The sequence below is a fragment of the Dipodomys merriami genome, unplaced genomic scaffold (assembly GCF_024711535.1).
Source record: "Dipodomys merriami isolate MVZ:Mamm:240054 unplaced genomic scaffold, mDipMer1.0.p SCAF_2, whole genome shotgun sequence".
Taxonomy (NCBI): domain Eukaryota; kingdom Metazoa; phylum Chordata; class Mammalia; order Rodentia; family Heteromyidae; genus Dipodomys; species Dipodomys merriami.
In genome coordinates, this window is record NW_027203381.1 from 17,359,616 (window position 1) to 17,374,127 (window position 14,512).

Here is a 14,512-nt window from a genome sequence, read left to right on the forward strand (position 1 = left end):
CACAGGCGTGCACCACAGGCACTCAGATTACAATTTTTTTTTTTTTTGGTTGGTAGTGAGGCTTGAACTCTGGGCCTGGCCACTGTCCCTCAGCTCTTCAGCTCAAGGCCAGTGCTTTACCACTTAAACCACAGCGCCACTTCTGGTTTTCTGGTGGTTAATTGGAAATAAGAGTCTCATGGACTATCCTGCTTAGGCTGGCTTTGAACCATGATCCCCAGATCTCAGCCTCCTGAGTAGCTAGGATTACAGGCATGAGCCACTGGCGCCAGGCTAAGATTTTAATTTTTAATTTTTGCTCCTAAAGTAAAAGCTAATCTTTGCTTATCACTGGCCAACAAAAAAAAATTGTTTTGAAAGACTGAGTTACAATGTAAGAACTTAGTTAGGGCTAGGAATGTGGCTAAGTGGTAGAATGCTTGCCTAGTGCTCACATGAAGCCCTGGGTTCGATTCCTCAGTACCAAATAAACAGAAAAACCTGGAAGTGATGCTGTGGTTCACGTGGCAGAGTGCTAGCCTTGAGCAAAAGAAGCTCAGGAACAATGCCCAGGCCCCTCAGGGAATTAGATTATAAACACAGTTTTTAACAAATAAATATAAATATTGTTCACTTATAATGGAAAATGCATCTCTCCAAGATACTATCTTTCATTTTTGAGAAAACAGTCATCAAAAAAAGTTAAAATCTGGACAAATAACTACAAATCATTCCTTTTATTATTTAGATCTCTAAGATGCCCCATTAGAATCTTTTATTAACACATATAGGTAATATCTTTCATATGGTGAATAGCTCCAAAGTACCAAACACACCCAAAATGGAACAGCTGTAGGTCTCAAATCCATTTCTGAGTTTGAAAAAACAACCTCAAAGACACAGAAGAAACTTTTCATTTTAACTTGTAATCAAATTGATGAATCTGATTAATATGTCAATTTAAGTAAAGCAAATACCAAGTAAGTCTGTGAAAATTAATTAGCTAGACTATCCTTTCTGAAAACTTCAAGACTGGGGGTATGGCTCAAGTGGTAAAGTACTTGCCTAAAAAAATAAGGTACCAAATCTAATCCCTACTATTAGTGGGGAGAGAGCTTGACTTCATTTTCTTTCCTATTTGTTACCTAAATAAGGACAACAGACATGTAAACGCATAACTGTAATTTAGTATGATGAGAAAGTACTAAGTAGCTAGGGACAAAGGACCCAACAAATTTCCCAACGGTGCTGTGCCTGAGCTACATATGGAAAAGTAGGGGTTGCCTGGTTCCTGGAATTCAAGATGGCTTCCAATGATTCTTGTGTTTTGATATTCATACCCATGTATAGTCAGTTCCTGCCCCCCGCTTACCCCCTCCCTTGACATACACACACATTTAAGACAGAAACGATGGTATAACTTCTGTGGTTCACAAAGACACTGAGATTCTGTCATACTTTCTCCTGATCTCTTGTTGGTTAGGTTGTAAGATAGTCAAGAGCTCTACAAAGAAGTCCATACTGAGAAAAACTTAGAGCTTCCTGCCATATGTAACACTAACTTGCTAAGTATACTGACAAACTATCTCCTGACTACTAGTTGTTAGCTGGCAGTCAAGCTAACAACTTCATCATAATCTCACCAGACCTCAAGTCAGACTATCCAGCTAAGACATAAAAAAGATATCTATGCATAAAAACGGAGTAATAAAACCAGTTAGTATTATTGCTTTTACTTGCCATGTTTTGGAATAATGTGTTATATTGCAATATATACTAGAATATAGTATTCATCAGGTCAACAAACAGTGTATACAAAAAAAGCAGAAAGAAAAAAATGTACCCAGCAAGCTTAAATAGTGGAAAATGGTTAAAGCCTAAAATAAGATGAGACTAGAAAAGTATAGAATAGGATCAGAGATTCCCTTCTGCCTAACTAAGGAAGTATCTCCTGCAACCAAGCAACAAGCAGGGGAAGAAAACAAGTTCTTGCACAGAGAAAAAGTATAAAATCAAATTCTAAAAGAAAACTACATAGCAGTAGAGTAATTACTGAGGAGAATGATAGAAGGATGGGGAGCTCTCCCAACAGAGAGCAGTTTGATTATTCTTTTAACAAAAGGAGAAATGAAAAACTGTTAAAGTAAAACTACTCAGGGAGTAATTAATATCTACAACCAAAAACTATCTGGGAGTTCCAAATTTCTAAAATCATTGAAAGTACATATGCAAAGCTAGTCTTCTCCTGAAAGTAGCTGAACAGAGACCATTCCAGATCATCTTCACCATTTAGTCCTTTTCTTTGTCCTTCACCATTTAGTCCTTTCCAAAAATTATTATCATCTTCAAGTGGACGTATAAAAGGAGTTGCCAATTTACAAAGAAGCTTATGAATACAATGCTTTTCTTATTCTATTGAAAGACAGAGACGTCAGTGATATGCAGGCTCCAGAAAAGGCATATACGCATCTAAGTCAATGCTACTGTCTGAACACCAGAGGTTGTTCAACCTAATCAGAAGTTCTACTATGAGAATGAAGTAAACCAAAATGAAGTAAAAAACTACCCAAAACAGTATGGTGGTTATTTTGGAGGAGAAAGGAGGAAAAGGTTTATCAGTAAGACAAAAATGCAAGGGGTAGGAGTATTCATAGGGGTGCTGAAATGTTCTAGTTCTCAATGTGGGCTGGCAGTTATACAGGTGTTGGCTTTAATATTATTTATCCAGAGGAGGGAAGTTGTCTGAACCTTGGGCTATATAAAGCCTGAGAAATTATTTGATATATGATGGAACAGACAGGTATTCTTATCAGCTTCCCAATGGTGCAGCTGCCTGTACTAACTGATGGGAATTACTTGTTCTCATAACTCCATGCTGCTCCCATGGCCCACTGAACCACCTGCCCCCAGGGACCCCACCTGGTTCACAGGAAAACTTCACCCCTGACCTTATCTGAAAGTACAGGACTGCTGGTGTCAGGAGGATACCCCTACCATAAATCCCAAACAGGAGAGTTTGGACAATAAATCTCCAGCAGTACAGGACAAAGAAATTCCAAAGAAGAATGTCATTCTAGGATGTATAAAAACTACAACCCCCACCCACACACACACTCCCCACTCTTCATTTCTCCAACCCTGCTGGATATTACATGGCATCCCTCTGCAGCCTGTTCTAATCTACTGAGGCCTCTGCCTTCTTTCTCTCCTTTCATCTGCTTAATCTCTCCTAACACGCATGACTCAATTTCCTAACACTAACAATTTTGTATGGCCAGCAAATATTATAATATCCAAATGTCCCTTGGCAGAACAAAAGTTTCATAACCCAGTTTACGCTATATATTATGTGCTTTCCTGTATATTACAGTTTTTTAAAAAGTATATGAAAAGGTAAAAGGTCTTGACCCACAAAAGAATGTAACAAATACATAACACATATATACAAAATATATTAAGAGGGTAACAACTAGTAAACATGTAGGGCATGAAAAGTGTTTCTTGCCGGGCTCTGCTGGCTCATGCCTGAAATCCTAGCTACTCAGGAGGCTGAGATCTGAGGATTGCGATTCAAAACTAGCCCAGGCACAAAATCCCTGTGAGACTCTTAGCTCCAATTGACTACTCAAAAATTGAAAGTGATGCTCTGGCTCAAGTGGTAAACTGCTTGAGCACAGGTACAAGGTGGGACAGCACCCAGGCCCTGAGTTCAAGCCCCACAAGTGTCAAAAAAAAGTTTTGTTGTTTCTCACCAAGTATACTTTCTTCAACCGAAAGGAAATATGATCTGTCTCCTAAATGAATGAGATCTGCTGCTAATGAACATGTAAAACTGTTCTCATACTGCTGATTTTATTACTATTACTATAAAGCAATTTGCCTTTTTGATCCAGAAGTACTTTTAATCTCCCAAACTGAAATATGAGAAAATTATAAGCACAACGATCTCTTCAATTTTTTTAAACTGGAAGATATAGTCACACAAAGTTGAACAAATACTTAGAATGTCCAAGTTATCTTTTAATAACCTTTACTGCAAACATATACATTATCTTTCCGTATCCACAGGGGGATAAGGTCCAGGTGTCATTTTCCATAAGAGACACATATATCTACAGAGTTTACTATCTCAGGGGCATCCTGGAACCATTCCCCTTGCAAATTCTAAGACACAACTATTGTATCTGCATCTTTTTTAAATTAAGAAAAACAATTCTGAGAAGGAAAAAAATTCAAAATGTATTTTTGTATTAGAGGGGACCTTTGATACTTTTTTCTCATCTTTTCTTTTTTTTCTAGTCCTGGGGCTTGAATGCTGGGCCTGGGAGCTATCCCTGAGCTTCTTTTGCTCAAGGGTAGCACTCTACCACTTGAGCCACAGCTCCACTACCAGATTATTTTTAGTAGTTTAAGATATTAGAGATAAGAGTCTCACAGACTTTCATGCCCAGGCTAGCCTTGAACTGCGATCCTCAGATCTCAGCCTCCTAAGTAGCTAGGATTACAGTCATATGCCACCAGCACCCAGTGATCTTTGATACTTAAAAAAAAAATTAGCCCTGTTTTATTACTTCAAAAGGTAATAAATAATTAATTATATATGAACTTTTAGTTGAAGAAAGCTACCTAGCTGTTATTCTTCTGAACATAATATAACCACATAAGTTCTGAATTCTAGTACTCAGTCATGGGTCAGTCATGAGGCTTGAACTCTGGGCCTGAGTGCTGTCCCTCAGCTCTTCAGCTTAAGGTGAGTGCTCTACCACTTGAGCAACAGCACCACTTCCAGTTTTCTGGTGGTTTATTGAAGATGGAAGTCTCACAGACTTTCCTGCACAGGCTGGCTTTGAACCGTGATCCTCAGACCTCAGCCTCCTGCCTAGCTAAGATTATAGGCATGAGCCACTGGCACCCAGCTTAAAAATCAGTTCTGAGGCTTTTTTTTTTTTTTTTTTTGGTCAGTCGTGGGGCCTGAACTCTGGGCTTTAGCTCAAGGCTAGGGCTCTACCACTGGAGCCACAGTACCACTTCTGGCTTTTTCTGCTTATGTGGTACTGAGGAATTGAACCCAGGGCCCCATGCATGCAAGGCAAGCACTCTACCACTGAGCCACTTTCCCAGACTTGAATCTTTCTTCTAAGACAGTTACAGCTGAACTCTTTTTCTTTTCAGTATCTATTTAAGATTCTTTCCTATTTTTTTTTAAGCTACACAGTTCTTCAGATGTTGTATTTTGAAGGCTACTTTTTTACTCTTCTGCATATTTATGTATCCAGTACTAAACCTAAATATTTCTTGTCTTTTCTTTCAGACTAGTAAAATGAAGCAAATGGAGGCATATTATGTATGACTCTATCAGTTACACTAAAACTGCTGACTAACCTGTATCATAATATATAACATACTTTAGAAGCTGTCCTCTAACTACATTAAAACCTGAGTGTATACTCCAATTACCATAATGACTATCTAATTACTGGGAATCAATTTTGACATACACTTACCAGGATGATTGGAAATGGGAGGCTGGAATGCAAGCTCATTGTGAACTGGCCCTAAAGAAAAGACAATAAAAATCTCATTTTTATTTATTAAAAGTTTTCCAATGCTAAAACTTTTAATAAACCTTATAATAACTTAGGACTTTACTGAGATCAATCTTATGCAATGCCTAAGAACTTAAAAGTTCTTTATAATTATAATGAGCAAAGACTTTTGAGTTACGTTTGTGGATACTTAATAGCTAACATTTTAGTGCTATCAAGTGTTATTAAGCAATTTATAGTTTTACATGCTATATTTAATGTGGATTATAAATGAATTATTCATATAACATTTAATGCAGTATAAATTATAAGACAATCCACAATTTAAACAGGACTATTATAAAAACAAGTGTGCATGTTTACTGAATTAAAGCTATATAAGGTAGTAGCTAACATAACAAAACATTATGCATTAAGTCACTGTGCTTTTTAAAAAAGCTCACATCAATTATTTCACTCAATTCTTACAAGACTCCTTGAAATACATAGCTACTACTGTCCTTGAGACTAAATGAGGTTAAGTAAGTTGGCAATCATCATACAGCCAAATCCAGCATACTTAACTACTAATGGTGGTCCAAGAAGCCATTAAAACTTCCTTTCTTGCAACACATTTAGAAATAATAATAACTAATAAAAAACAATGTATAACCGTATACATATAGCATGATCCCTCCCCCATTTTTTAAATAAATATACATTTATTTGACTGGAATGAAAATAACAAAATACCAAAAGTGATTATATCTGAATTGTAGAATTCTAGGTATTTAAAATTTTTTTATTTATGCATCTCAACATCTTCCAAGTTGTCTGTATTATTAGTTTTAAAACAAGAAGAAAAGGGAAGTTTTATATTCCTAATTTTAATAAGCCAAATGGGCAATGTTCCTATGCTGCCTGAAACTGCTAGCTATCTGTGTGCTCTACCTCCCAATCATGCCTGCCAAGTAAAATCAGATTCAATATCTGAGTTTCTATGGCACTGTTCTATGGTGAGGGAAACCTTGAGAGGATATTCAAGACACATATGAAATCTAAAATCACATACAAAGCAAACAGACAAATGAATGGAAATCAATGTGATGTTAATGAATCATCCGCAACAGAGAATGGTATAACTATAAATAATACTGTTTACCAAAAACACAAAAAAAAATAGCAAAAAGAAGTAATGGAACTAAACTGATGATGAATGAAAGATGAAAAAACATTTAAAAATAAAGAAACAGAAAGAAAAAAGTCCTATAAAAGAAAAAGCCCTTACAACAAAAACAAGAGCTTACAGTAATGTCCGGGATGGGGCGGCATAGGCGGGTGGTGCTGAAGATGGCCGTTTTGGTGGTGAGGCAAATTAGGTGTGTATGGTGCAGTCCTACTTCCAGTCCAGGTGGTAGTGCTGTCTAAAAATTAAGGCCCACATGGATTAATTTGCTTTTATAAAGGCTGCCTATTTTTTTTCTCAGCTATTTAAAAGACTTTGAAAAGCATGTACATACTATGATGGTAAGTAGCTGGCTGACCAGTAAATCCATTCTGCTGCTGTCCTGGCTGAGGCCCTGAAGCTATCTGCAACAGTCCTTCACTATGGCTGCCTGCCAGAATACTGGCAGGCTGACCTAGAGAAACAAGAAGACATTAACATGGTACATGTATGGAAGCAATCCTATGGTTTTATACAATATGTGAAGGACCAATTATATCTCATAACTCAAAACTATATTCATTGCCTATCAAGTAAAAAACCCAAAAATATCTATAAAGGCAAATCTTCAGAATTGTTCCATCTCAAATAATGTTTGCCTAATTTTAGTGGATTTATGCTCATTAATATTCTTCAAATGACAGTAAAATCCCACTTCATGTCTAGTCTACCATAACTTCAGAAGAGTATCAGTTCAACCTGTTGCCACATCATCTAATTCTCTCTGGACTTTGATTTGGACTTCTAAAACCCAGGCTCACGCAAATGCTGAAACTGAAATAAAATAAAATCTTTATAATTATAAAGATATGGGTACTAATAATTTATAATTACCTTTATAATTATAAAGACACTGGTACTGGTAATGACAGAATGCTAGAGTTGATTTTTAAAAAGCAGATCAGGAAAATATTTTAAATGGAATGTGATGGAGAAGATGAGGATAAAAACACCCAGCTCCAATGTCCAATGCAGCATTTGGGTTCAAATAATACTACCAGCCTATTTAAATTTTTTTTTCATGTGCTTTCTTTAAAAACCAAGAACTGTGCCTTTACAAGAACACTATTATAGGCCCAGATGTACATGAAATTAGTCTCTCTTTCTCTCTCTCTCAAAGGACTAATTGCTGGCTTTTATTCTACTCAAAAATCACGTCACAGCTGGGTGCTGGTGATTCATGCCTGTTATCCTAGCTACTTGGGAAGCTGAGATCTGAGGATCACAGTTGTAAGTCAGCAGACCGGAAGTGGTGCCGTGGTTTGAAATGGTCAAATGCTAGCCTTGAGTGAAAGAGCTGAGGGACGACAGTTCCCAGGCCCTGAGTTCAAGCCACACAGCCAACAACAACAACAAAAAATCATCTCATGAACAGTAGGCACTGAGTGAGCCAATCTGTTGTGCTGACCAATCATCTCCAGATGATCTACAACATTAGATAAAGGAAGAAAGCATGGGACAATCACAAAGGTCTGCACACTATAAAAACTGAAATGTGGCAGTGTTCTCCAATAGTGTCCAGGAAAGAAGATGCCCCAGTGAGTGAAATGTCTTGTCACTCTCTACAAGTGATCGCTAAAACAAGCAGAGAAAAACTTTGGGCCATTATAATTTGATGTCTATAAACCAACTTTGTTGGCCAAAGACTGAGGGTTTTCCAGGATAGCAGACTTTCAGCTTTAAATAAACCTAAGTTGGTCTCAAAAAAAAAAAAAAAATCCTACTGTATTGCTTACTGTCTGGCATTTTTGGGGATTTTCTTCTTAAATTGAAAATATAGTTCTTTTGTCTCTTATTTGGTGCCAGTACCGGGGCTTGAACTCAAAGCCTGGGTGCTGTCCCTTAGTTTTTCTGCACAAAGCTGATGTTCTACCACTCAACCTACAGTTCTACTTTTGGTTTTTTGGATAGTTAATTGGAGATAGGAGTCTCATGGACTTTTCCTACTTAGGCTGGCTTCCAACCTGGACCCTTAGATCGCAACCTCCTAAGCAGCTAGGATTACAGGCATGAGCCACCAGCACCATCCAACTAATGCACTCTTTAAGAAATAGCACTAGATTATTATGTTGGAAATGAACTTTACAACCAGGGCGGGATGGGGAGGGGAGGGGAGAGCACTGTTCAAAAAAGAAGTATACTTATTACCTGACTTATGTAACTGTAACCCCTCTGTACATCACCTTTACATTAAAATTTAAATTAAAAAATAGGTTTTCAAGCCTGCTGGGGCGTATAATCCTAGCTACTTAGGAGGCTGAGATCTGAAGGTCAAGGATCGAAGACAGTCCATGAGACTCTTATCTCCATTATCCAAAAAACCAGAAGTGGAGCTGTGGTTCAAGTGCTAGAGTGCTAGTTTCAACCAGGCCCTAAGTTCAAGCCCAAAGACACACACACACACACACACACACACACACACACACACACACACACACACACACACACACACACACACACACACACACACACACACACACACACACACACACACACACCATTAAGCCAACTGTACACACACACACACACACACACACACACACACACACACACACACACACACACACACACACACACACACACACACACACACACACACACACACACACACACACACCATTAAGCCAACTGTTTATTTGGATAGCATTGAAATTATATAGTTGTTATTTGTCACTGGCATAATCTTCCTTTTCTCATCAAATGGGAATGTATAGGAAAAGAGTAAATGTCACCACTACTCAAAGTAACAAACACAAGGAACTTTTTTCCCCTCTCTACCTACCATGTATTTCGTTAAAGTTAAAAATTATATTATCAACAGCTTTTTATTTCTTTTTAAAAATAATGTTTTTTACCAAATTATCTTCATACTCATCCCTCAAATTTTCAGTTATTTTTAAAGGTTATCTCTTAAAATTCTCAGTTATCTTTAAAGGTTAATTACATTCTTACTCTTGGTTTCAACACCTCTACATACTACATACTCTTAGCTAATTTATAAAAACTGTCATTACACTGAAGAAACTAAATTATTTTAGTTTACACATACTTAAAAACCCTGAAGATATTCAGGTGCTAAAATGAACACAAATTATAAAATGGCCCACAAGTTATCTGTTCTAAATATTTCCATCAAGTAATTCCAGGTACATAAGATAAATAATAGAACAAAATCAATAATAGAACATATGAAATAGCCTTCCAATACCTCTATTTCACCTCAATTGCTTTTCTTTATTTTAATTCCATCAACACATTTCTTTTATTTTGCTTCATTTTATTTTTGTGCAATAATGGGGCTTGAACTCAGCACTTGGACACTGTCACATAGCTTTCTCTGAAGACTGATTCTCTACCACTTGAACCATAGCTCCATTTCCCCTATCAAAATATCTTTTTGAAATATATGGAAACATTCTTTTACATTTTTTATTATTATATCTTTAAGTAGTTGCACAAAAGAAGTTCCCATTCTACAAAACAGTATATGAGTACAAGGTGTCTGATAACATTGTCACCCATTGCTCCTAATCCATACCTTCTCTCACTTTTTTTTTTTTTAAATTGAGATTAGGTAATTACATATATTTCACATATTTCACGGTATTGCAGAATAGTGATACTTAAAGTAACAAACACATTGTAACATTCACAAGACAAATTGTTATTATCACAGTCTATAAATTTTGTGAATTCTATGAGCTTTGACAATACAAATTATTTCTTCCACATCAGGTGATGATTACATTTCTTTCCTTTTGCTTAGTGTAGGCTATTCCCTCTTTCTCTTTCATTCTTTTCATCGCTGTCTTTGGGCTGCTTAGTTCTTTTTCTTCTAAGTCCAGTGCAGCTGATGGGCCTATATGGAAACCTTTTGCCACAAATCCTAAAATATACAGATCTACTCTTCAATTATGGAAATTGACCTCCAAAATACCAAGACAAAATTAGATAGTAGATTGGTGGTCAGTAGCGATACTCTATACTAAATAAATACAAAATATCATCCATAATGATATTGTCATCTTTCATGTGGCAAACCAAAAGATATTGCTTTAAAGTAATAAAATGGATTAATGAAAAGTGCTAAAAACACAATCATGGTGGCTAAGGATATAACTCAGTGGGCAAAGTAGATCTAATATGGGTAATACCCTAGTGGGATCCCAAGCACCTTAGAAAAAGGGGGGAAAAAATCTATCTATTCCATAGATAAAAAGTTCAATGTTTGGGCTGGGAAGGTGGCTCAGTGGTAGAGTGCTTGCCTTGCATGCCTGAGGCCCTGAGTTCGATTCCTCAGCACCATATAAGCAAAAAGAAAAAAGCCAGAGGTGGCGCTGTGGCTCAAATGGTAGAGCGCTAGCCTTGAGCTGAAGAGCTGAGGGACAGCGCCCAGGCCAAGAGTTCAGGGACCACGACTGGACCCAAAAAGAAAAAAAAAGAAGAAAAAGTTCAATGTTTGCAGCTGGGAAGGTGGCTCAGTGGTAGAGTGTTTGCCTTGCATACATGAGAGCCTGGGTTCAATTCCTCAGCACCTCAGGGCCTTACATTCTCACTGTTTTCTCACTTGCAGCTAGCACTCGCATTTGGCTGGTTAACTGAAGATAAAGAGGTTCTCATACTCTTCTGCCCAAGCTGGCTTTGAACTGGGATGCTCAAATTTCAGCCTTCTGCATAGCTAGGTTTATAGGTATAAACCACCAGCACCTGTTCAGGAAGAATCTTTTTCTAACAGACTTAATAAAAAAGTTCAAAAAAGAGAAAAAAATGTATAAAGTTTAATTTTTGTATCAAAATTGGCTAATGCATTTAATGATTTAGTTATAAATAAGTTTGTTGATTTTTTTTCACAAGGGAAAACTGAGGTGGCTGTTATAAAATTAATATTCCCTCAGCTAAAGCAAATTTGGAATACTGGACTAAAAAGAAGGATGCAATTATAATAACAGGATCTTTAAAAATATCTTGGTTTACTAGTTGCTGGTGGCTCACATCTGTAATCCTAGCTACTCAGGAGGCTGAGATCTGAGAATCACAGTTCAAAGCCAGCACAGGCAGGAAAAGACCCCGAGACTCTTATCCCCAATTAAGCAATGAAAAGCAGAAGTGGCTCAAGTGACAGAGCACTAGACTTGAGCATAAAAGCTCAGAAACAGAACCCAGGCCCTCTGTTTGAACCCCAGGCCCTCTGTTTGAACCTGTAAAATACTACAGAACAAAACAAAATCTCATCTTAGTTCAAAATGTATTAGGGGCATGGCTCAGAGAGGAGAGCACTTGCCTAGCATGCACAAGGTCCTGGATTCAATTCTCAATATCCGGAGGAAAAAAATACAACAAAACTACTTGTTAACTCTTGAATGTTTCTCTATCCAGAAATTGTGTTAATGAATGATTAAAATAATATTGTAATTGAAGTCATCACTTAAATTCCAAGTACTAAAAAATTAAATTAAATTAAAATTTTTTAAAAAATTCCAAGTACTTGCATGTTTCACACTTAGAATCATAGCAACTCAGGAGCCTTCAATTTGAGGATCCCAGTTTGAAGCCAGCCAGGACACAAATCCAAGGGACTCTTATCTCCAATTAACCAGTGAAAAGCCAGAAGTGTGGCTCAAGTGGTAGAGTGCAGTCATTAGCAAAAAAGACAAGCAGGGCCCTGAGTTCAAGCCCCAGTACCAGCACACACACACACACACACACACACACACAAAAGAATCTTTAAATAAACACCATTCCCCCCCTCCACTCCCCCCCACAGGGGCCAAGGCTGTATATAGCTCAGTGGTAGACAGCTTGCATACAAGCCCCAAGTCCAGAGTTCAATAACCAACACTACAAAATCTTAAAAAAGAAACTGTTTACCTATGAAAGATATCACAGCACTTTCAATTTTTGTACTTGCTTTGAGTTTCCCTCCAAGTGACTAAAGATAAATATTCAATAGGAACAATCAATTTGCTGACACTGTCTGTGTAACTTACTTGTAGAAGCCACAGGAATGTTGGGAAAGTTGGTGGTGCTGGTAGCATTAGGCTCAGATGGGGCTAACAGAGCTGGGGTGCTATATGTCTCGGTTGACCCACGGTTACTTGGTGGATGCTGGATGGTTTGAATTGAATGTCCTTCAGTAGGTAACGAAGGCTGCCCCTCAAAGTCATGAACATATTCATCCTTCACCAACATACTTGGTGGAGCTGTGCAAAACATTAAATACATTTCAAAATTTTACAAGTTTCTATTCACAGGAAGAAAAATCACGCATACAACATTAAAATCTATAATATAAACAATCCTAATTTTTATTTGAATATTTAGTACTTCTAACTTTCTAATATTATTTTAAAAGCACACACTTTACCAGCAAAAACTATTGATTTAGATATAGGAGTACCAGATATGTTTTATCAACCTGACTGAAATCTGAGGGTAGACCATACTCCAAAGGCTTCTAGCAATGATCCTAAAGAGATATTCCTCAATCTCTTGATAAACTAGAAAAAAGTAATTATCTAAATATATAATATGAGGTAAGTAAAAACCAAATGCAAAACTGTTTCTTCATCTGAGAAGGCCGATTACTATTCAGTTCAAACTAGGGATGTGAAGGTAATCTGACAAATCCACTTTCAGTATCTAGAATTATAAAGTAACAAATCCTTTGAAATTGATACTCGGTGTCTGTTTAAAAACAAACATAAAAAACATCAAACTGAAGTGGGACTTGGTGGTGCATGACTATAATTCTAGCACTCACAAAGCTGAGGTGAAAGAATCATGAGTTTATGTCCAGCCTGAGCCACAGAGTAAATGAGACTCTGGAATAAAATCAAACAACAATAACTATAACATACACAAAAGAAAAAAATCAAATTGAAATTTCATCATAGAATCCCAATCCACATAAGAATGATGATAAATACATGATATGCAAGACTCAGTAATCAATATCATTCACCTATGTGGTGTGAGAGAGAGAGAGAGAGAGAGAGCGAGAGAGAGCGTGTGTGTGTGTGTGTGTGTGTGTGTGTGTGTGTGTGTGTGTGTGTGTGTGTGTGTGTGTGTGTGTGTGTGTGTGTGTGTGTGTGTGTGTGTGTGTGTGTGTGTGTGTGTGTGTGTGTGTGTGTGTGTGTGTGTGTGTGTGTGTGTGTGTGTGTGTGTGTGTGTGTGTGTGTGTGTGTGAGAGAGAGAGGGGGGGGGAGTCGTAGTTCTTGAACTTGGGGCCTGGGCCCTATTCCTGAGCTCTTTTGCTCCAGGCTAGCACTCTACCCACTTGAGCTACAGTGCTACTTCAGTTTTCTAGTGGTTAATTGGAGATAACTAGCATGGATTATAGGCATGAGCCATCAGCATCCAGCTTGTGGTTATAGTTTAATGAACTTCTAATAACTATAAACTTCAGCTGATGAAGCAGTAACTCTTTTCCACTAGCCAACTAGGGAACAATTTGTTTTGCTGCATATGAAAAAGAAAACCGAATTGCATTCATAAAGTCAATTTTGTTTCTGGGATATTGTTTTGGTTTTTTGCTTTTTAACTTTACTAACACGCACTGAATCGCTTTCTGAATTAATGTTACTCCACAATTTTAAAAGACACTAGTATCAGGGCTTTTTTCTTAAAGCAGTAAATTAAGAGTCCACAAAAAGATATTCTCCTTCCTATTAAGAATCAGTATGTCATTTCCTTTATCTTTCCCTAAGTCCATCTTGGGAAAACACAACAAAACAAAACAACTATTATACTAAAATTTCAATTAGTTACATGGTTATTTTTTAAA

General features: G+C 37.2%; 1 protein-coding gene across 4 annotated transcripts in view; it reads right to left on the reverse strand.

Moving 5' to 3' along the window:
• Smad4 (SMAD family member 4) overlaps window positions 1-14,512 on the reverse strand; it is a 57,781-nt gene that overhangs the window by 10,279 nt on the left and 32,990 nt on the right. For all 4 annotated transcript variants that reach the window (XR_011373476.1, XM_070029127.1, XM_070029128.1 and 1 more), the window contains 4 exons: window positions 12,717-12,929; window positions 7,025-7,144; window positions 6,812-6,928; window positions 5,484-5,534 (listed from right to left, as the gene is read on the reverse strand). Coding sequence is in view for 3 of the 4 variants with exons in the window: in XM_070029127.1 (XP_069885228.1) it covers window positions 5,484-5,534; window positions 6,812-6,928; window positions 7,025-7,144; window positions 12,717-12,929 (501 nt within the window). In the remaining variant the exon portion in view is untranslated. The remainder of the gene's footprint in view (window positions 1-5,483; window positions 5,535-6,811; window positions 6,929-7,024; window positions 7,145-12,716; window positions 12,930-14,512) is intronic.